Consider the following 25,163-nt stretch of genomic DNA (forward strand, 5'->3'; position numbering starts at 1 on the left):
TTTGTGTTATGCCCAACTTTACTGCTTTTCTTTCCAAATAGCACTTATTTGTTTTTTGTTAGCTAGTCCAACAAAACATGTTGCTGGCTTTTGTAAAATGTTCTTGTTACTATCGTTCTTTTCTGTTTGTCTCACCTTCCTCCTCTGTTCCACCATTCACTTCTATTACGTTTATCATATCAAGTAAATGCTTTCTCCACCCAAAATAAATATTAATTAGGTGGGTGGAGACAGGCTTCTTACGTGATAGTAGGGCAGCTTCATGGTAATGTTAAAAGACTTACTTAAAAGTCATATTACTGTACTATGTTTTGAAAATACTTGGTAATTTGAAACAAATGTGCCATATCAATACCTGCTGTAATTATAAAGACATCTATTTAGTATATATGTGACCACATTGATATAGACAGCCACACTCAGAGATTAACAAACTGAATTGTACCTGAAAAGAACTGTTGGTTTAAATCATTTGAGTGTCCCCAGTCCTGGGTTTTTTATTCCAACTGAGCTCTCAATTACTTAACTAGACCCTTAATTGAACTGATAATTTGCTTAATTAGACCTTTTAATTGTTTTCAGCTCTCAAACAGTTGCAGAGTTCAAGTTACTTATAAAATGTTACAGCTAACTTGAAACATGCAACTGTTAAGAGCAGAAAACAATAAAAAACATGTCTTATTAAGCAAATCATCAGTTTAATTAAGGGTCTAGTTAAGTAATTGAGAGCTCAGTTGGAATAAAAACCAGCAGACACAGGGGGTCCTCAGGATCGGTTTGGGAACCAGTGTTCTAATGCATGCTGTAGGTGTGTTCTATAACATCTCACACCCCATGAGAAGGTCCACTTGTGCTTTGACCTCTATCCTCCTGAATGTCATTGTATTATTTATACATAATCTCCACATAAAGTATACATACTGATTGTAGATATTTATTGTAAGTTTATTTTGTGAATGTTGAAAGGGTCATTTGCAGTTCCTATTGTATGTGTACTGATAGTGAAGCACATAACTGGGAGGGGCCCTTTCTTTGTAACTGAATGAATACACTTAGTTTAAGGTCAGTTGCCATGAGTATAAAGGTTTCAAAAAGTAATTATTTTTTCTTCCACCCCCATGTCATTATTATTGTCAGTTTGACAAATTGAAGCATCATGGCATGATGGTGTGCAGAAGATCAGGTATATACTGGTGTGACAGGATTGACCGAGGTTTGAGACTCAGAGACAGTTTGAAGTTCAAAAATAAAGTTTTTAATAAACACAAATACAAAATAAACCAGCACAAGGGCCAAACAAAAAGGTTTTAAACATAAAATACAAACACAAAACAAAAACTTACAAAATAAAGTTTCCAGGCTGGGCGTTGCCTTCACTGGAACAGAAAAACAGCACATACAAACACACTCTTGCTTCTAGAACTCTCCTTACAACTCTCCCTCCTCCTAGCCAGGGCCTCTCCCCTGGCTTTTATCCCCTGTGGCTCCAGCCACATTCTCACATGTTTTTCTGGCAGGGAGGAATTTTAACCCCCTCCCTGCCAGTCCCAACCATGATCATAAAGACTGGGCAGTCCCCCGTCACAACTGGTATATTCGTTTATGTTCCTGATAGTTTTGCCTTAGCAAAATTAAACCTTTACCATGTATCTAGCATCTAGTACGGTTAAAGCGAAAACACACTTTAGCTGTGCACACAGTTTATCAATAAGTAACCTGAGCTGAAAGCAAGCTGAGGATTTTAAAAATCAATTTAGTTTGGAGGCATTTCTTCCTGGTTGTCCGTAAGAGCAAGGCTTTTATAACAAACCGATGATAATTTAATGTAACTAAGAGCCAGTGTATTTCTGATTAATATCAAAGAGCACAATTTCATAGCACATTTAATCTGAGGGAGTGTTAATAGGATTTTTAAAAAAAATGAAATAAAAGGTCAATTGCTCCTGGCTGCCAGTAATGTTTCGTAATCTCGAAATCTCTCTGTGTCTGATCTGATGCCTTAGTGAATGTCAGGTTGTGGCTTCTCTCACTCCTATATCTAAGACATGCGAAGTGTCCTTTATAGCGTGATGATGTCAGTCCGTGTTTAGAATGGTGCACTTTCTTCGACTCTGCTTAGCAGTTATTATTTTCAAATACAGTTATGGCCAAAAGATTTGCATCACCTAGAATTTTAGGATTGAGACATAATATTTTTTTTAAACTATATGAACATAATTGAGATTGTTTGTTTAACATCATGTAGGCTTAATCAAAGAAACTACAAAATGATATCGCAAAAGTCTACTGGAAGCCATAACAGTAGTATTTTCGAAATGTCACATTTTTAAATGTGTCAGTTTTTCATTAAGTATATTGAAAACTAGGTTTCATTCAACTTTATGAAGCAAAATTAGTTAATTCTGGGTGATGCCAAACATTTGGCCATAGCTATATATGGTGCTGATTTAATCACATTTCCTGAGACAGAGGAAGGGGCTGTGAGTTGTGATTCAGCCAAATCTTTAATAATAAATGTACTGTAGCTGGCCAGACTAAATAGGGTAAAACCGCTCTGAACTACTGTGACGCTGTAATCAATAGTAGTGAGAAAAGCACATTAGGTTGAACCATGTTATGCTGGTTGGAATGTATGGTCTTGGCAAACTATTAATGAACAGATTACGATGTTAAATAATGGTGTGTCCCTAAGAACACCTAGAAAAATAAATGAAAAGACACACACACCCAACATATTTGTCTAGCTATACAAATTGAGTCATAGCATACCACAATACATTATCTTATTCTGGAGGGGAGCTGACAGCTTTAGTGTTTCTCATTAACATTTTACGAAAGGTAGATAAAAAAAAAAAACGGCAACCTTTCTGGTTGAGATTAAACATTGGGCTCTATTCACAAAGCTTTAACTCTTTAGTTCTATTTTTAAAAAGTCTATTTTGATTTAAGGGATAAAGCTTTTTATGCAAATACTGTATTTTAAGCCTACTGTCATTAAAGAACCCAAAATACCACAAACACAAAACTATATTAGAACATGATATTAATGTAATAATTAAAAAAAAAATTAAATATATATATTTAATCGTATCCTGATGTAACTATCACTGACACTGTTATCTGCTCTGATATTGATTCGTATTTTGTAATATACTTGTACTTACTAGAACTGAAGTCATTGTATTTTATCTTGCACTTAATTGTATTAATACTTGTACTGTGATTCTTGAAATGTATTTTTTGTTTATGACTGTAAGTTGCCCTGGATAAGGGCGTCTGCTAAGAAATAAATTATATGTGTGTATATATATATATATATATATATATATATATATATATATATATATATATATATATATATATATATATATTTGCGTAGCACTTTGGCGCTTATCACTAACTATCTGCCATTTTTCTTTTCCAAACTGTCAGCTGCATTTATGTGACTTTCTAGTTGTTACTTTGTTGTCCCAACAACAGCTGCAAGATTTACGTCACAGCAGAGCATAGACTGCAACTCCCAGAGTGCATTACAAAACAACTGCAACTCCCAGAGTGCATTACAAAACAACTGCAACTCCCAGAGTGCATTATAAAACAACTGCAACTCCCAGAGTGCATTACAAAACAACTGCAACTCCCAGAGTGCATTACAAAACAACTGCAACTCCCAGAGTGCATTACAAAACAACTGCAACTCCCAGAGTGCATTACAAAACAACTGCAACTCCCAGAGTGCATTACAAAACAACTGCAACTCCCAGAGTGCATTACAAAACAACTGCAACTCCCAGAGTGCATTACAAAACAACTGCAACTCCCAGAGTGCATTACAAAACAACTGCAACTCCCAGAGTGCATTACAAAACAACTGCAACTCCCAGAGTGCATTATAAAACAACTGCAACTCCCAGAGTGCATTACAAAACAACTGCAACTCCCAGAGTGCATTACAAAACAACTGCAACTCCCAGAGTGCATTACAAAACAACTGCAACTCCCAGAGTGTATTGCAAAACAGAGCGGGGGAATTTATTTTGAATGGTCCAGGTCAAGTCGCAATTAGATGCAGTACTGATTAGATGAGATGAGCTGGACAGAGAGAGAGGGAGAGAAAGACAGCTGGACAGGGTGCCTGAGAGAGAGCTGGAAAGGGAGACACATAGAGATGGAAAGGGAGAGAGAGAGGGAGTTGGGCAGGGAGACAGAGATGGAGGTGGAAAGTGAGCTTGAGAGTACTGTGCTTACCGCTTCTTTTTGTTTCCATTTCAAGCACTGATCAGATCCGACTTGAAACCAAGGTTCCATCTGCTTGGTAGTCTTTTCAGATCCTGAAGCACTTGTTTCAAAAAGGCAACACTCTTCAGAAACAATGCAGAAACAGTGAAAAGACATTTCCCAATTATGATCTCTTGAGACAGAAGTGGAAACAGACCCCTTAAAAATCTGAACACTGGCAAGCATTCTGAAATCAATGCGTTTATCAACTCAGTACAGTATGTCATTAAAATGAGTTATGTTTTTACTAAACTCAGAACCCTCTTGAAAACTACAGTAGGTTGTGTCTAATACTGAGTTATTGTATGCTGGTAATAAAACAATAAATGCTGTATACAGTACCAGAGACCAAGCACATTCAAAATGTTATGTGAACTTGGCTTCTCTGTGTTATCTTGTATTCAGAATTAATAAAGAGACTACAGCTATGGATAAAGGTTTTGCATCACCCTACAGAATTAACATAACATAAAGTCAAATCAAACCTGCTGAATAACGTTATGTTAACATTGAATTACATACTGCTTTGTAGTTTTCCATATACTTAATGGAAAACTGGCAAATCATTTTGTAGTTTCTTTGATTACATTACGTTAAATAAAATATCTAAATTATGTTCATGTAGTTTAAAAAATAAAAATCAAAATGTCTCAATCCTAAAATTCATGATGATACAAGACTTTTGGCCACAGCTGTAGATGATATACGAGCATTTTTAAAATGCAAAGTTTTGAACGATTTCCCCCCCTGTTTCCCTGTCTTTTAGGCATGCCCTGCAGCTGAACGTGATCGCGACACAGCAGCTCCTGGCTCTTGCACGTCAAATGCAGAAGCTTGAGGCCTTTGTCCACATCTCCACTGCCTATGCAAACTGTAACCGAAGACACATCAACGAGGTCATTTACCCTCCTCCCGTGGAGCCCAAGAAGCTGATTGATTCCATGGAGTAAGTCGAAACCCCTCCCACTGATTCCATGAGTCAGACGGCCATGCCCCTGTCCTGGCCCTTCTTGGAATGCTTGCTTGTCAACTCAGCAGCAGCTTTCACTGTCAATTTAATAAGGCGGGTCTTCTTTCCACAACAGCAAGAGCTGGGCTACAGAGACATTTTGTAATTGTAATTTTGATTCAAGAATGATTTGCATATCCTTCTCAAGCTGGTTATGTCTGCTCCTGGTTTGTTTTTTATAAACATGCCCTTTACTGACAATTGCTTTTTTTCCCCCCGCGTAAATACAATATACAGTGCCTTGCGAAAGTATTCGGCCCCCTTGAACTTTGCGACCTTTTGCCACATTTCAGGCTTCAAACATAAAGATATGAAACTGTAATTTTTTGTGAAGAATCAACAACAAGTGGGACATAATCATGAAGTGGAACGAAATTTATTGGATATTTCAAACTTTTTTAACAAATAAAAAACTGAAAAATTGGGCGTGCAAAATTATTCAGCCCCTTTACTTTCAGTGCAGCAAACTCTCTCCAGAAGTTCAGTGAGGATCTCTGAATGATCCAATGTTGACCTAAATGACTAATGATGATAAATAGAATCCACCTGTGTGTAATCAAGTCTCCGTATAAATGCACCTGCACTGTGATAGTCTCAGAGGTCCGTTTAAAGTGCAGAGAGCATCATGAAGAACAAGGAACACACCAGGCAGGTCCGAGATACTGTTGTGGAGAAGTTTAAAGCCGGATTTGGATACAAAAAGATTTCTCAAGCTTTAAACATCCCAAGGAGCACTGTGCAAGCGATAATATTGAAATGGAAGGAGTATCAGACCACTGCAAATCTACCAAGACCTGGCCGTCCCTCTAAACTTTCAGCTCATACAAGGAGAAGACTGATCAGAGATGCAGCCAAGAGACCCATGATCACTCTGGATGAACTGCAGAGATCTACAGCTGAGGTGGGAGACTCTGTCCATAGGACAACAATCAGTCGTATACTGCACAAATCTGGCCTTTATGGAAGAGTGGCAAGAAGAAAGCCATTTCTTAAAGATATCCATAAAAAGTGTCATTTACAGTTTGCCACAAGCCACCTGGGAGACACACCAAACATGTGGAAGAAGGTGCTCTGGTCAGATGAAACCAAAATCGAAGTTTTTGGCAACAATGCAAAACGTTATGTTTGGCGTAAAAGCAACACAGCTCATCACCCTGAACACACCATCCCCACTGTCAAACATGGTGGTGGCAGCATCATGGTTTGGGCCTGCTTTTCTTCAGCAGGGACAGGGAAGATGGTTAAAATTGATGGGAAGATGGATGGAGCCAAATACAGGACCATTCTGGAAGAAAACCTGATGGAGTCTGCAAAAGACCTGAGACTGGGACGGAGATTTGTCTTCCAACAAGACAATGATCCAAAACATAAAGCAAAATCTACAATGGAATGGTTCACAAATAAACATATCCAGGTGTTAGAATGGCCAAGTCAAAGTCCAGACCTGAATCCAATCGAGAATCTGTGGAAAGAACTGAAAACTGCTGTTCACAAATGCTCTCCATCCAACCTCACTGAGCTCGAGCTGTTTTGCAAGGAGGAATGGGCAAACATTTCAGTCTCTCGATGTGCAAAACTGATAGAGACATACCCCAAGCGACTTACAGCTGTAATCGCAGCAAAAGGTGGCGCTACAAAGTATTAACTTAAGGGGGCTGAATAATTTTGCACGCCCAATTTTTCAGTTTTTTATTTGTTAAAAAAGTTTGAAATATCCAATAAATTTCGTTCCACTTCATGATTGTGTCCCACTTGTTGTTGATTCTTCACAAAAAATTACAGTTTCATATCTTTATGTTTGAAGCATGAAATGTGGCAAAAGGTCGCAAAGTTCAAGGGGGCCGAATACTTTCGCAAGGCACTGTACATTTCCCTCAACACTATTGCAACAGTACTGGGACACAAGGTTTGAAAACACAAAAGAAATCATGACATTTAATTTATTAGGCTTCCCTGTGAGGAGAGCTTGTATGAATTTGCTCCCACAACCATGTCAACATGCAGCTTTCATGTATTCAGTGTTTTGGAAACAACACCCTTCACTTGAACCTGTGACCTAATCTTTGGAGATATTGGCTTCATATTCAGTACACAGCTGTATACTGTGATTCTATATACTGTGAGTCACTCAGTTTTGATTAAGGGTGTCATACATGAAAAAATAACCCTTTCACTACACAGTTGAACAAGACAGTAGTAATCCAGTGGAAACACAAACAAGAGATATGTGTAGAATATAGTAGATATGAACAGCAACACACATACGTTTATTTGTCCTGTAAAAGCTGATTTTATGCTATAGTCACGTAAAAAAAAAACACACATTAAAGGGAGTGTTTATGATGTCTGTTGGGGATTCACCTTCATTTTTACATCAGATGTCATACAGCCTGATAATCTATATGTTTGCAGGTGGATGGACGATGGTATAATCCGAGATATCACCCCTCGTCTAATCGGGGACTGGCCCAACACCTACACTTACACCAAAGCCCTGGCCGAGTACGTGGTCCAGCAGGAGAGCAGCAAACTGAACATTGCCATCATCAGGCCATCCATTGTGGGGGCCAGCTGGCAGGAACCCTTCCCAGTAAGTGAGACTATTAAACAAGCAAGCAGAGAGAGGTTTACTGAGTGAAGTCCAGCACACTCACTCAGAATGAAAGGCAGACACACACAAAAAAGACAAAAGCAGTGTAGAAGAAACATAATCAAATGTAATGCAGCAAATGAGACTTAAATATAATTGTAATCAGAGAATAACAAGCAAATAGTATAAGAGGTCACAAATAGATTGGGAATTACTGTATGAAAGACATTTTTATATATTTTAAAACATTTTGTGACTGTATGTTTTAGGACTGTAGTATGATCTGATTTGGGTAACTCAGAAGTGCAATTACTACACCTTATGTCACTTCAGATAAGCCATATATTATGGATTTTCTCCCGACTAGGATTGTCAAATCCAGGCAATGAATAACAGTGACAGTGAACCCCATTAATAGTCTGAATTGGAGTTTGACTTCTACAGTGATCCTTATTTTACATCCCCTGAGGCTGGTGCGGTGTAGGTCTTTTTTGATGTATTGATGTCATTTCTTGATGTATTTTTTTTCATGAGGCACACTGGAATATTCATTTATTTTTAATGTCGCACATGTCTTTAATTTATTTGTTTAGTATGCCCAATTAGTTTGCCTCCGATATTGATTATATCACCCTTTATAACACATTTATATTATTATTTATTTCTTAGCAGACACCCTTATCCAGGGCGACTTACAATTGTTACAAGATATCACATTATTTTTTACAAATTATTTTACATACAATTACCCATTTATACAGTTGGGTTTTTATTGGAGCAATCTAGGTAAAGTACCTTACTCAAGTGTACAGCAGCGGTGTCCCCCAACTGGGATTGAACCCACGACCCTCCGGTCAAGAGTCCAGAGCCCTAACCACTACTCCACACTGCTGCACACACAGAGGCATCATTAATTGTTATAACCAATTCTTACACTGTCACCTTTTAATGATACCTCTATTGTATTTTTTTATAAGCCTCCTCCGAATGGCAGATCCAAGACTCTCCTTTGGAATAATTGTTACAAAGCTGCGGTAGAGCAGTTCTGTTTCTTTATCTAATGTGTGTGTGTAAAAGGTTTAGACGCAAGCTAACACTATCTAGCATCTCTGAAAGGGCCTAACAGCGAGTTAATGGGAACGGATATAAATTATGCAGAATCTGCTTGTAAGATGTCAAGTTTAATTAATAAAAAATAAACGTGGTCTTCAATAGCAATTACTTACTGGAACTGTTAACAGAACCTTCTGTAAACTACAGAATCCACTCAGTCAGAAGTATCTAAAAATACACTGACAGCGACTTTGTCATGAATCTTGCTGTTTGAATCCATCGAGGTTTACCATACTTAAATTCATAGCATGATATAGATTCCTTGCTCCACAGATACCCTTAACCTAAAGGGTCATATTATAAGAGGATGTTTTATTGTTTTGTTTTTAATGGTTACAATAAATTTTACTATCAATGCATATTTCACATGGTGGTAGTTTTCTACAATATAATGTATTTTCTTATTATGCTTTTCTGCAAGTTTATTATCACATCCACCAGTGACACATTGCTCCTTGATGTTCTAGACAATAGTCCATCGATCTCTGCGATCAGTCTTTTGCTTCAACCCAGTTTATGGCCAGCTACCATCTCACTGCTACTGGTCTTATAAATCATGGGACATGTATATCTTTGTTTTGGATGATATTTGTTTTTATTTTTGGCAGTTATATTTGTGAATTTGCTGCTTTTAATTATTCGTGGCATCGTCTTTGTTCATGATTCTCTTTATGGATATGCTGGTTGGCATTTATTTCTGGAATGTGAGAAAGTGTTATCTTAGTTGTGCTTTTGGCTCTTCTTGGGATTCTGTACTATTAGTTTCATTCATTTGGTTTTCTGTCGTACAGGCGTAGACAGATTCCTTTCTCTGCCCCCTTGGCAATTTAAAAATAATATACCAAAAACTGTGACTAGAGCATCTGTATGGCTCACAGTGGCTGTCAGCTCCCATTATTCAAGTTCAACTATGTACTGTCACTGAAGAGAATAATTTCCCCCAGCAAGCTGCGTGGTCCGGATATCTTTTGACATTTAGATGCCCTGTGAGTTATAGTGCTGGGATTCATCGTAACGCAGTTAAATAAAGTCAGATTATTTTTATATTTTCAAATTGATTTTTTTTAATTTTTTTTTTTAGTTGCACATTTTAGTATCGTATTATTTTAATGGTAGGTTCTGTTGCAATGCCCATCATAGTTAATCATTGTAAGGCTAATCATAATAAGCCACAGGTGCAGGTAAAAGATGCTGTATATTGTTCAATCAGAACTTCAATGCAACCAAGCTGTCAGGAGAGCTTAGAAATATGACTGTGGTCCATAATGCCAACATATACTGTAAATATCCACAAAATACATACACTGGATGGGTTTATTAGAACAACACACCAAAAAAAAACGATTAAACTCAATAAGTCAGTGCAGTCCAGAACCTACAATAACAAAAGTGCCTACAAACGTACAGTTCATTTAAAAAGATATATTGCAGCCAACAAAAGTCCTAGTTTTGCAGTTTGATGGGGCCATATGCATCTGTGTAGTGGTTTGTTCCATTGCTCAGTCAAGGCATTACATGAACACACACACACACACATACACTTCTGCAGCATTACATTGGGAGGCATGCTTGAGAGGCATTCTAGCATGACTCACCATCATCGACCCAGAGGCAGTGAAATTCTCAGTTATAGGATAATTTAATTAACAGATGGATAGGACAGGAAGAGCAGGTGCTGATAGAGGTCTCTGCAGGTTAAAACAACTCCATGATCAACCATTTACACTGCTCAGCCCTACTTGCAACATTTCAACACTCTCTTTCATGGGTGACTTGGGAGTAGTGCTTACTTCAGGGGTCTGGATTTCCATAACAACAAATAGCTTAGTATATCAGAGGCCATTTTCACAGAACGTATCAGCTATCTATCACCGGCAAAATAACATAAAATAAACAAATGGACTGCAGCTCATTTAACTTGGGATGAACAGGGTAATTGGAAATACTTCCTGTGACTTGGGGTAAGCCAACTCAATTGGGCACATAAGGAATTTGCAATGTGCTATACAGTACATATTTGATATTGATGTCTGCAATTGTATATTTGTAATGTGGATATGGCAGTGGTCTATTATTTATTATAATGACATTATAGCATATGTATTTTTGAAAGTTATACCATTATTTCCAACCTGTAGATGATTTTATTGGACTATTGTGAAAAAGAATGTTGTTAAACATGATTAATAGCCTTTTCTTAATAAGTATAGAGAATTTCCAATTAATAATAACAACAATATTGAAGTAGGATGACATTGTTATAGCTATTTTATTGGGTAAAATCCATCCTAAGGAAGTCAAAGCTTGGTCTTAAACATTCTGCAGTATCAAAATCAATTTTTGAAGTAGCATTGTACATCTACTTATGTGTGATATTAAAATTGTTCTTTACTTATTCACATCAGAAGAAAGGCCTAATGATTTTTTTTTTGTTCCTATTTCATCAGGGTTGGATTGACAACTTCAATGGACCAAGTGGACTGTTTATTGCTGTATGTATTTATATTGAAATGATTCAAGTCCAAAAAAATACATATCTGTATTACTGGTATAAAAAACTGAATTGACGAGGTTCTAAAGGGGCTGAAATAGCTGAATGGGTTTGTCACTTCACAGAGACTGAAATACAATATGTACCTCCACAAATGAAATATACCATGGATCAATAAGAAAACATTGTCAAAAACAAATGTAGTACACATTTCTATAGGACTTATAGTGAGACAACCACAAGTGAATATGTTTGTTAAGGTTATTTTGCACCAGTTCCAGTAGTAAAATGTAGTCTGGTTCAATTCAGTTTGAAGACAAGCATTAGACTGTGATGTAAAAATACTGAACATAGCCTTTTTCATTTTATGTAGTTCTTTCCAGATAACAAGCAACCGTGACTTGTACTAATCCTCCTACCACATTTCATCATTTGTTTTTCTGATTTACACTGTATCTCATCGAAAGTGTGGCTTTTACAATTGATTAAAAGAAAAGCTTTGTGAAACTGTCTGCGTGGAGCATACTTAAACACATCGATATTCCTACCAACACCCTTGAAACATGCAGAGCAGTTCTTCTTTGTCTTCTTTGATGGGGAGGTAAAGCTTATATAACTATGCTCTCCAACTCTGACACTTTAAAATGATGTTTTATGATAGATATTCCATTGCTGTATTGTATTTGTATTGTATAATATAGAAGTGATTTTTTTTTCCAGGCAGGAAAAGGGATTTTGCGGACCATGAGAGCCACTAATGATGCTGTGGCAGACCTTATTCCTGTGGACATAGTTATTAATCTCACACTGGCAGCAGGCTGGTACACGGCTGTACAGAGGTAAGGGGGGTGTTGAATACAGTTGCTTCAGGCTCTGTCCACCTACAGTACAGCTATGTCAGTTTATCATTAAGTATATGGAAAACTACAAAGCGGTATGTAAATCAATATGTTAACGTAACATTATTCAGGTTTCATTCGACTTTATGAAGCAAAATTAATTAATTATATAAGGTGATACAAAACGTTTGGCCATAGCTGTATAACCAATGGAAGAAAACATTCCTCTTCTAGCAGAAATGAGTCCGCTTAGGGACCAGAGATGAATGATATTAGTCAATATTTGACATCATACAAATCCCTGTTGTGGTCCCAACGGCAAAGACAATAGATCTGACATTTAGAGGGCTGATTATAAGCACTCAGTTGGCTGGCGCTACTGGATCCAAGACAGCAAGTTAATGATGTTTCACAAGCAGCAGTCTCAAAACTGATGAATCTGTGAGTCATTCTAGAGATCCCTCTTTGCTGCAGAGTTCCACTCCAGCTTTCATGAAGGGATAAGAGACTGTGATCATTGAGCAATCATCACATATCCCTCCACAACAATTCAAATACAAATGTTCATGCCACATTGAGTCATCCTTATTTAAGGTTATAGCACATCACAGTGTAATAAGGAAGTGAAAGCATGGTAAAGCCAGAGAGGTATAGTCAAGCCTAAAACAAATAAACACATCAATTAAAATGGAAAACCACATTGTGATAAACTTTTATAAAGTGCCGTCTTAATTGACTGCCCATGGTGACTCTGTCTACACCCTTTTAATGTTATTATGCAGGTGTTTCTTTTTCCAACCAATGAAGCATTATCAGGATAAAATGTATTTAACACCATCAGCAAAATTCAAATCCACCCAGTAGTTTCAGGTTAATAGCTCTTCAAAACAGCCTTCCGAGATGGTAAAACAGTGAACAGTGATCCTTTCTAAATTACTGTAGATGTTAGAATATGCAATATTTCTTTCATAAAAGCAGATTAGAACAGGGGGAAGGCTAGTCTGTACTTGTAAATAATGCACCAGGAGGATAGGTTTTCTTTTGAGTAGCTGATTAAATTGGATGACCTTTCTTTACATTTACAGACCAAAATCAGCATTGGTATACAACTGCACAACAGGCGGGATCAACCCTTTCCACTGGGGAGAGATCGGTGAGTCTTAAATAGCAATGGCTTATTGTACTGTATTACTTGCTGTGAAAAAGGGTTGACAAGATTTTTTTTAAGCTGGTCACTGTTTTTTTTTTTTTTTAAATAAAGGTGCACCAAAAAAAAGATTACACCCAAAATGATGATTATCATTTTTATAAACAGAACAGAGTCATAATGCATCTAAAAAATAAAATAAAAAATTGGGTTTGATCCTAGCACTGCTGGTCTGATTGATATGTGAAAACGGCAATGAAAAGCAAGATGAGAGAATGCTAAGGGCTAATGCTTAACTCCAAACGACCATGCCCACTACTGCTGCTGAGTTGCTTTCAGCTGCATTTCTCAACAGGAATCACTCAGATTTATACCTTAATAAATAATAAATACAAGTTTCACTCAGGCTAAAATGGAATGCTTCAGCAGGATCCCATTTTCCTTATTCATTTTTCATAAAGGTAAATCATATTCGCATCAAGACTGACACCCCACTTTCACTTTATATACTGCCAGCCACAGCATGTAGATTATGGGAGAGACAACCTGCTAAGGGTGGAAAGGGGATTAGAATTGGAACTCATCTAAGTAGCCCACCGTGGTTCCATGTCTTTGCATAATCTGGATTTTAATGTCAATGAGTACGGAGACATGCTCTTTTCATAACCAAGTCCAATTGGCTCTTTAGTGTAGGACTGTGTATTTGAACATAGATGAGATTTAGGTCAAAATTGTGTGTGTGTGTCTTTCCAATTTGAAAAGCCTGTTGTACAAAACCTTTCCTCTGCACCCACTGTCACCAAGTACTGTATTGATTGGTCAACAGTGATAGGCCTCCTAGCATTCATTCCAACAAAATTCTCGCTATTTAATTAGCTAGCTACATATAAACTACCTAGCATTATCTTCCACGACGTCCACACTGAGCAGGCAATGCTAAGGACACCAGCTTCTTCACTGATTTAATGGGCCCGCTTTGTTTTTGCAATACAGAAGCTAAAGAACTATTTTTTTTTATCAGAAATTGAGCAAAACCTTTTTAACCTTTAGCACTACAACGAAAACTTACCAAATGGTAAAATGAAAAAAAAATAAAATAATTGATGTACAAATGTATTTGTATGTTAGCTATGCCTATGCATTTGAAAATCCTGAGTCTGGCACACTAGAAGTGCTTCTTCACTTGGCACACTTTTGTGCACTAGACAATTCTGGCAAAACATTTCATGCAGAAGAGGCAGTTCAGCCATTAAATATCCCTTTTACATAACCTCATTATCTCGGAACGCTATTGTCATTTTTCTTTGTGTTTTAAATTATATTCTGAAATTCATCTGAATTTATTTTTCAGGGCTTGTGTAAGATATGCTGCAGTAATACTGTACCTTTCTCAACTTTGAATAAGAAAATAATCCAATTTATATTTCCTCAGGACATAGAGTGTATTTTGTTCATTTATTTTTTGAAGAAAATGCGTTGTTAACCTTTTGTGTTGCACATGCATTCCTATAATGTGTTGTCAAAAACTGTTAAAATAACCATTAACTAATAATTCTAAAAGTCAGTCATGGCATTATACTGTTCCTGTGAGGGTTACTCCTGTGGGCACAACAGCTATTTATTTAAAAAATACAATAGACAGTGGTGCTCACAAACATTGAAGCATGTGTATTAACATGCTAATATGAGAGTTAATATTAAGATAATGAATTAACAAAACAAACAAAAAAATACCAGATATTTCTGTGAAATTTAAATGTTATCCTAACCACAGCATGTTATGGTTGAATATTGACCCTAAAATGAAAAAGAGATGAACTGGTGTTCTAAGCAAGAGACTAAGCAAGCCCTAGAGCAGTCATTTCAACAAATTAAAAAAAAAAAACATTAAATATACATTCATTGATTTACATTATTTTAATGCAAAAATAGTAATGTACAAAAATCTAATGTATTTAGGATTTCCAGCAGGAACTTCTATTGATCTTTGGCTCTCCGGAAGGATGTTTTAGTGTGAATGAGGGATAAGAAAATTTTATTTATGGGTAATATTAATTTCTATCGAGTTACAATAGGTAGGCATTGTGACAACAATTTATTTTTAATATTTAGTTCTATATTAAGAAGGTACCTATAAACCACTCCAGGCAGCAAAGCAGTGATTTTTGATTTTGTGTGAATCAATACTAATTACAGTTTGTGTCAGACAGTCAAACTGCCCTGCTTGGCTGTACAGAGGGGAACATCTCAGTGCCCTAACTGGGTTAAAAGGGGACTGAGACAAGGCAAACAACTCTTCCACTTAAAGAAAACAAAACGGATAGCAAATCAATAATGCTTTATTTTTTTTTACTTAGTTCAGAATAACAAGGCTGTAAGCTTACATTCCCCATGAAAACGGAAGTAGACAACCTACAGTAGCTGACTGGCAGTTATTTTGTTTTCAGCATGAGTTGCTTTTTAACTCCTTGTTTCAATAGGATTTCATATTTATTTAGTGTGTGTGTGTGACTGTTACTCTTAAAGAGTTTCTCTGATTTCATGTAAAACACCTGGAGGCTCAGCCTCCTGCTGAACTGCTTTTTGGATCTACTGCATGGTTTTGATTTTGGATTATGGTGCTACCTCAAGAGTAGCTGCATGGCTCTGAAATTAATCATTTTTATGTAGTGTAATGCTGCAGTTATCTCAGCCCATTGTCAGTGTTGCACTTTTTACAATTTATTCAGCACTTTTTCCCTTGATGTTTTGTTGATGTGGGTCCAAACCGTCAAAAGTAATCTAGTCTGGGACCTTTTTTTTCTGCCAAAGAGCTTAGTGGTGTTTGTGGAAAGTATTACCCACCACTTAATGTAATCTAAACATTTCCTTCCAATCCAAATGTATTTCCATAGAGAGTCGTCAGAGACTTCAATCTACCGGGATACATAGACCCACAAGATCTATGTACATTAAAGTTGGCTTATAAGATATCCAAACCCTTGACAGGAAATCTGTGAGATTGAATTGCCCTCGCAATATAGATTGACGTATATATCTCCCGGTCCAAGTGCGGTCTGAGTAGGGTTATTTTACGCATTGGTGGAATAGTTATCATATGCCTGTATTAATGTGTGCTATCTTTTTCACAGTTTTGTATTTGCAGTTTACTGTACTGCAGCTAGAGATAATGTCTTTTGCTCAGGCTGTACTGTAACTCAATTTTCATAATTCAAGCAGCCATGGAAAATCAGTCAGTAATGCCTAAAAGAAGGGTTTCTTTAGGAGCATGAGGATATAAATGAAAGTTTCTGACAAGAGACTGATGAACCATGGAAGATAGGCATTGATATGAATTGACTACATGAAATGGTAGAGAAACAAGTTTGAATATAGAATGCACATACTAACTACTATCTTCATTCATAGCTGAAAAGTGACCTTGAATTAAATACCACTTATTTAGTTTATGTCTGTAAGTGCTTGTGGGAAATCAATAAACAGTACATCATCTAAAGTGCAACATTTTTTGGAATAATGAACACCTGCTTTTTTAAGGGTTACAGTACTTATATCCCCTTGAACTGTATGTCCCCTTGAAGCAGAGCAATATGCAGCCCCAATTCATTTGTAACAGATTTCCTCTGGGTTTCCTTGATGGACTGTGCCTGTTTAAAATATTAATGAGAACAAAATGATCATCAGATACTTCCAGGGTGAATACCAGCATCTCCCGGCACTAACAGAAGAAGAAAGCAGATACTATGCTTTAACACTAGTGTTTTCATGGCAACAATAAAGAGTTTATTGTACATAAAACATCATCATTAAGTATTGTAAAACCTAAATGGCCCGTGCAATTAACCTGTGTTGTTTACAAATGTTTGCCTGAAGCAGGGGAAAAGTTCCTATCACAGCTCAGCCCTACAACATACTAAATAGATACATTTTATTTCCTTGTTTCTTCTGTAATAAAGATGAAAAACTATAATTTGAGAGAAAAGCAGCTTGCAGAGTAATCTGATAAATAGGGCCGACCACACTTATTGTAAAGAGCACTTGTTTTTTGGCGTTTTAAGTTGTAAAAAACTAGTTATTTTCTTACTCCTAGATTTCTCATTCCATTCAGGAAACAGGAAAGCGTTTTATAATTGTTCATGTTAAGTATAACATGAACAAAACTTTTTTTCCCTCATAAGGTTCATCATTTGCAAACTGTATCATTCTAGCCTGTCAAACAAAAAGGTATCGGTGTGATCCGGCACAAATGAACCCCTGACAAATATTAATCAGAAGAGGAGACAGTTGCTCTTACATTTGAACTGTGCATTAGTCACTGGATTAATTTAGCAGAAAGATGAATATTTCACTGTCAGTAGAGAACCTTTGGAAAAGGAGTTTTGTACCACTCAGTTGGATTTTCCCAATAGCTATAATTTTCCTCAAACATTTATTTTTATTTCCTGTCTGATGAAGTTACACATTCACTGTATAATAACACTTCCAGAGTATGCGTAATGTTACACAATGTATTAGTATAATCTGCATCTGTAACCTCTCGAGGAAGGGAATATGTATAATACAGCTTACAGTACGTGACTACGTTTTAAATTGCAATTGGATCATAATAATTTCGAGTAAGCTTTGAATCGAAAAGGTATAGTTTATGATGTTAGCGAGCTGGAATTGTTCCTACTAAGTCAGTTTAATTATGAAACGTCATCTATTCCCTTAAGATTTAAAAGCCTGACCTTAACAAATCAAACCTGTCACAGTTGCAGAACAATTAATAGTTGTGCAAGTTTTGTTGGGCTCATTTGTAGTGGAATAATGACTCCTAATTTAGCCTTTTATATATATATTTCACCTTTTAGATATAGATGATAATTCTCTTCCATTCCATAGATTTAATATGGGGTTAGATTCCAGGTATTTAGATCTAAAATAAATTCCAGTGTACACTAATGGGTTAAAATGCTGAAAAATAATAATTATTATTACTTTTTTTTTTTTTTATGTATGTCAAGAAAATCATCTATTATTAAAACCAGCCGAGTACCTATTTCTTCCTATAAAGAAGGTTAGACAGCGCTGCATATTAAATGCCAATCAAGTAACTGACAAATACACCCTCTTTCTTTCTGTGTGTCTGGAACTGTGTGCACAATTTTAAAATGAAATTGCTGTTTTGCCAGTTTAGTCTGTGATGTCTAACCTGTCCTCACTAGTCTGTTAGATGTGCATACAGTAAGCTAATCCACTGAAAGAAAACCATGCAGAGAGTGAAATCATTTCAGAGAAAGTGCAGTGTAGCAACACACAGCAAACCCCCACGATCGTACTGGCGTTCCACTCCCAATGAACTAACTCCCTGCTCTTATTACATATCACTGCCACTCTGAGCTGAGACAGGACAGCAAAAAGGGTTCTTATTGGGTCGCTGCTACCTAGCAACAGAAAATGACATCATTTTACAGGTTTAGGATTGTTTTAGACTATTGATCGGTTCTGTATAGGCTTTGCCACAAGATTTGTCCTTTTTGTTTTAATTTGACGTCCTTGGTAGCCCCTGGTGTAAAAAAAAGAAACGTAAATATAAAGCTTTCTGGCTGCACAGTGCCTTCAGTATTGATTGACTTATCCACCAGGTCAGTCTATGGCCAGCAGGCCTGCTTTCTGTAGAAAAATCCTTTAAAAGGGGAAAGGATCCACAGATATGCCTCTGGGTGCTTTGGAAAATAGCAAGGGCCGTTGTTCTATAAGCAATGATAAAGCAACACTTTCTCAGTCTTGGAGGGTGAGCCGTTCAGGCCATGATGGCTAACATTAATAAAGGCTGAGGGGGAACAAAACTGATGTGGTGATTTGTGACCTTAAAAACTCACCTGCATTACCTCACTACTCTTGTGCCTTTAAAAGGTGTACTGTAATTGCTATCGATTTAACATCTCATGTTCACTCCTTAGTTTTAGGGTTTGTTTTCACACCTGTCCGCTCATCGCGGATGTGACTCATAAAACTCTGTACTGGCCAGTACATAAGGAGGCTCTTAAACTCACTTAAATAGCCTCCCTCTGCTCAACATTCTTGAGCCAGAGCGAGAAGCAAATGTGACCTAAATGACAAGCTTAACCCTACATATCTCAGGTAGCCCTGTGGTTGTAGTGTGTGACACAATATATTCAGGTTAGGACTCAAACACCATTAAGAAGAAAAAAATGATCCCCTCTTTTAATTTCTCCTTTGCTTCCTGAGCTACAGCTGAGATGGCATCATTTATAAACTCTGATATGAAGGTGTCCCCTCCCTACAGCTAAACTTACCTTCAGGGAATGTAAAGAAACACGACTATCAACGAGGTGTGATAAGGTAGAGGGTATATTGTTGGCAAAGCTTAGGTTAGTGTATTAGAGTTATAGATCTTCATTGTGGGACCCTGCAACTAAATAAAAATGTTAGGAGGTTTGATTGTGATTTACAGGAAAAAAAAAAAAAATCTATGAGGTTTATAACAGGAGTGTTAAGAAATGCATGGATGGTACAGTGATGTATTTAGAAATAAATTAGTTGGGGAATTACATGACTAATTATCATATACAGTTGTCACAGAGGTAGCTGATGAGACATTTCTGAGGAAATGTAATCAGGATCCTTGCAAGGTCATTGTATTCACCCAAAAGCATGACAGACTCTGTGGTTTTGCTGCTTTTACTAAGTGGTTCATGCAGAATTGTTTTTGTAAGCAAGAATGTATTCCCAACCCTTTCCAAATAAATCTATTGCATTCTCTTCACTTCTTGGATGTGCTGCAGATTATTCTGTTTGCATTATAAGAATTGGATGGGGTTGGTCAGGCTGCAGAAATAGATCTTCAACAATGCGAAATGTTTACTGTCTTGTTCTTTCAATACTGGTTATTACTTTTTATGATAACCAAGATTCTTTGCTGGGGAGAGCAGTTTTATAATTCCAGGAGACAAAACCAAGCAATAAAACACTGTAGTTAGTCTCTGGCCATGTGTTCAATTAAAATGAAAAGCAGGAGAGGAACTGTATTGTGTTTTATGGCTTCCTGCGATAGTACACTGTTAAACTGTGAGGGTTTACTCATCAGACGTATCTAACTGTCAAAATATTCCACAGACTGTTGTACTTGCTGACTTACTCTTGCATGGTTTCAGCATACTGTAGTGCTGTATATACAATACATATTTATTGTAAAGCAGCCTTTGTGTAAAGATCATCTACAGCTATGTATGGCCAACAGGTTTGCATCATCTAGAATTTTAGGATTGAGACATAATTTAAAATAAAAATATATATGAATATAATTTAGATCTTCAATTTACCATTGTGTAATCAAATAAACTACAAAATGATATTGCAAATGTCTACCGGAAGACATAATAGTAGTACAATAATTCATGTTAGATTTCAAAATGTCACATTTTTCAATTTCTGTCAGTTTTTTCATTAAGTATATGGAAAACTACAAAGCAGAATGTAAATCAGTATGTTTCATTTTACTTTGTGAAGCAAAATGTGTTAATTCTGTAGGGTGATGCAAAACTTTTGGCCATAGCTGTACATACTGAATGTGTAAAAGTATGTTTTCTTGATGCTATTAGGTCGTCCAGGGTGTCCTCGGCTCACCACGCACCAGCGACCCCTGTAGTCTGGCCAGGTGACTGTGGGCTTGCCTGTAAGCTGCCCAGAGCTGCATTGTCCTCCGATGCTGTAGCTCTGAGGTGGCTGCACAGTGAGTCTGCAGTGTGAAAAAAAGCGGTCGGCTGACAGCATGTGTTCATCTTCGCCCCTCCCAAGTCAGCACGGGGGTGGTAGCATTGAGCTGACCCTAAAAAATAATTGGATATGCCAAATTGGGAGAAAATAATAAAATAATTGGCGATTATCAGTAATGCCTGATAATCTTTATTTTTTTTTGCCTATTAGAAATGTATTAGCTATTATAATCTACAGGTTTATTGAATAAAGCTGAATTTACAGGTGAAGTCCAGTAGAAATGAACCTCTAGACATAGTGTATCTATGATACAGATATCCTTTTTTCTTCATGTTTACAAACCATTTGATCAGACACGACTTCCCCCTTTGGCTGTCATTCTGAGGTGGCTTTGTTTTTATTCCTGTCTGTTTTTTATGAATAAAGTTGGATGTTGTATTCACAAAATTGTTTTAGTGTTCTTAAAGGAGGCAAAACATACATATTGTACATACCAAAACGGGTATAATCGCAGGGAAATTTAATATCATATTTCTTTAATAAATCAGAATATTTCCATAGATTTTTATAACCTATTTTTTTGTGGCTTAAAAAAAAATCTAATGCTGCAAATACAATATGCTTACCTTGTTGATTTCAGTCAGATAGTTGGGTGCTGCAGAGTCAGCACTGAATGTCTTCGTTTTACTAATTGGACTCTTTTTACAGTGTATTTGTAATCTTGAAATTAAGATAAATGGTGGCTTGTCAACGGCATCCAATTGGATGGATTACCTTTCATACTCATAAGCAGTTAATCTCTAACTTCTATAACTATGAGATCTTGTACAGCAGCACTAAGAATGAACTGCAGACTAAATGCAGACTAACGTTTCAACGTGTAGTCTTTGTCAGTGTTTTAACACTGTGTTATAAACACCAAATGGCCATACAATTGGAGAATATTCAAGTAACATTTGAAAACCCCCTAGTCTGAAATGTATATAAGTGTATGTGATTTCAACTAGACCTGTATATGATGTGTGAGAGTCCACCCAGACAGGTCTCCCAGGATTCCTTAGAATAGCAAGGTTTGCAGAAAACACCCATTGGAGAACTACAGGCAGTGGACATAAAATTGGAAACATCTGGGTAAATGAGGGACACAAAGTATATTGAAAGCAAGGGCTTCCACACAGGTATGGCTCATGCGTTAATTAAGCAAATAACACCCCAGCATGCTTAGGGTCATGTATAAAAATGCTGGACAGGCCTGGTTGCCTATAATTATGGCTAGCATGGCTGCAAGAGGAGACCTCAGTGACTTTGAAAGAGGGGTAATTGTTGGGGTGCGTTTGGCAGGAGCTTCAGTGATTAAGACAGCTCAACTTCCTGATGTTTCACGAGCAACGGTGTCTAAGGTGATGTCAGCATGGAACTCAGAGGGAAAGACATCATCATCAGGATGTTATTTGCTTAATTAACGCATGAGCCACACCTGTGTGGAAGCCCTTGCTTTCAGTATACTTGGTGTCCCTCATTTACCCAGGTGTTTCCATTTTTTTGTCCACTACCTGTATGAATTGACATGCATGTGCTTTAAAAATGGCAGACGCTTAACAGCCGAACAAAGTATTACTTGTGAAACAACAAAACGCCACACCTGGCAATACTGTGATATATAAGTTAGAGCTCATTCAATAACACTGTCAGTAGCCCTGACTCACATCAATGATGCATATGCAAACAGTACATACAATGAGGAGACATTGTGTCCAATACTATAGAATATTATAGTTCCCTTATTTGGTTTTAAATTCAGCTGATGACTGACAGAGGTGAAATAACCTTGGGCATGCCTGAGAGAAACGCATAAGCAGCTTCCCAGAGTACAGTAGATGCTGGGGATACTCAATGAAACCACTCAAAACTAATCTGTCTGTCATTGCGTTTTGTTTGTAGAGTACCTTGTTATTTCTACCTTTAAGAGGAACCCACTGGAGCAAGCTTTTAGGAGACCAAATGCCAACATCACATCCAACTACCTGATAAACCAGTACTGGATCGCTGTCAGTCACAAGGCCCCGGCATTCCTCTATGACTTATACCTGCGATTATCAGGACAAAAACCCAGGTAGGTTAAATATTACAATTCCCAGATAAAAACAAATGACGGTAGCAAATTGATACCATCAAAAGTACTTGGTTAACTGTAAGGTAGGTCAAATGTACTTGGCTGTAACATGTAACATATAACTCTTGATTTACAAGAAAAATGTTAACACTTTAGGGATCCTTTATACATGGTCATATAAAATCTATAAACATGTTATTGATTATGCTATTAAAAACTAAACATTGTGATTAGGAATAATAACACGAAAGGGGAATGCATATGTTTTTGGGGATTTTTTTTTGCTATACCATATCAAGAATCATAATATATCTGTATATATATGTATCATGACATAATTCCCATATACTGTATAACCACTTAAAAATGACCCTTTTACTACACAAATCTGCTATAATGGGTAACCAAAAACGAAACTCTGTAAGTATTAAATTATATAAAACAGCCTTTGTCGCCACCAGCTGGACATAGTAGGTACCAGTGAATTTGTGATACACACAATACATGCTACTGCTGTAAAACTGACAATCTCTCACAACGAGCATCCTCAGCAAAAATCAACATCTGCCGCAGTACACTGAATAATTTGAGCATGACATATGGTGGCTGCTAGTTAATTAATCCTGATTATATATATATATATATATATATATATATATATATATATATATATATATATATATATATATGTAATCTGACTAATGGACTGCCTGATAGGTGATGTTTTTGTCTTCGAATATCAGAGGCAATGACTGCAATGCGTGTTTACTAGTTGAATTGATCTTGAGTAGATGAATGTCCCAGTGCACAATCAATAAAGATGCCATTCTGCATGCTGTTGATATAGTTCACGTGACCTACTTTGGCAAGGTCTTGACACCCTGTTTTATTTAGGTGACATACCTTATTTACAGCACTTTCTTACCTATTCTCTTCAGGATGATGAGGATTTTCAACAGACTTCATAAGTCCATGATGTTACTTGAGTACTTCAGCAGTCAGTCGTGGGAGTGGAACTCAGATAACATGACCATGCTAATGGGTCAACTAAGTCCTGAGGACAAGAAGGTATGCAGAGATATTAAGGGTTTCTCACTCTCAACAAATGAACACTGGTTCTGACCTCAACTCACAACTAGAGCCGTCTTGGTATTTCATTTACTGTATACAGCTATGTTGCAGTAGCAGAACATTAAAAAAATATCATTTTAATGGTGTCTAAAATACAAAAATGAAACATGTCTGCCTTCCACATTCATTAATGTGGGACAATGTTCTTAGAAGTGTTTAAGAAACAAATGTAATCATCAATGTAATACAGCAGGTTTAAAAGCCAGACGTACCATGGCAGCTTTGCTGCCTAATGCTGCCTTCTAATGTACAACTTTGTGTACACTTTTCTTTTTTTCATTAATAATTTAAGCTCTTTCATTGACACACTTCAGTTATTTATATTTGTATTTATATATTTTTTAATTTTCATGTTGCAGATCTTTAATTTTGACGTGCGTCAGCTGCACTGGCCAGAATACATTGAGAACTATTGTATCGGGACTAAGAAATATGTTCTGAACGAGGACATGTCTGGGCTTCCAGCTGCAAGGCAACATCTAAAGAAGTAAGCGCAATTCCCCTATACTGCGATTGTAATTTTAAACCTAATATCTGGCACTGTGTAGTATGTGAATTAAGGGCTAGAGTGGTGGTGGCACTGTGCCCAAATGCACTGCTGATCTGCAGTTTAGAAATTCATTTTTTAAAATCTTATGGCACATCAACAGCATACCGCACTTCAGGGTAAATCTACTCAAGTCACTATTGTCTTTTCATTTTAGTTTCACTTTTTTTTTGTTTGTTTCTA

General features: G+C 36.8%; 1 protein-coding gene across 1 annotated transcript in view; it reads left to right on the forward strand.

Moving 5' to 3' along the window:
* si:dkey-97m3.1 (fatty acyl-CoA reductase 1) overlaps positions 1–25,163 on the forward strand; it is a 62,917-nt gene that overhangs the window by 35,434 nt on the left and 2,320 nt on the right. Inside the window, exons 4-11 of the mRNA XM_034033676.3 lie at positions 5,045–5,224; positions 7,700–7,877; positions 11,438–11,482; positions 12,202–12,320; positions 13,406–13,473; positions 23,131–23,302; positions 24,241–24,370; positions 24,793–24,920. Coding sequence (XP_033889567.1) covers positions 5,045–5,224; positions 7,700–7,877; positions 11,438–11,482; positions 12,202–12,320; positions 13,406–13,473; positions 23,131–23,302; positions 24,241–24,370; positions 24,793–24,920 — 1,020 coding nt within the window. The remainder of the gene's footprint in view (positions 1–5,044; positions 5,225–7,699; positions 7,878–11,437; positions 11,483–12,201; positions 12,321–13,405; positions 13,474–23,130; positions 23,303–24,240; positions 24,371–24,792; positions 24,921–25,163) is intronic.

The sequence above is a fragment of the Acipenser ruthenus genome, chromosome 14 (assembly GCF_902713425.1).
Source record: "Acipenser ruthenus chromosome 14, fAciRut3.2 maternal haplotype, whole genome shotgun sequence".
In the NCBI taxonomy this organism is placed as follows: Eukaryota; Metazoa; Chordata; class Actinopteri; order Acipenseriformes; family Acipenseridae; genus Acipenser; species Acipenser ruthenus.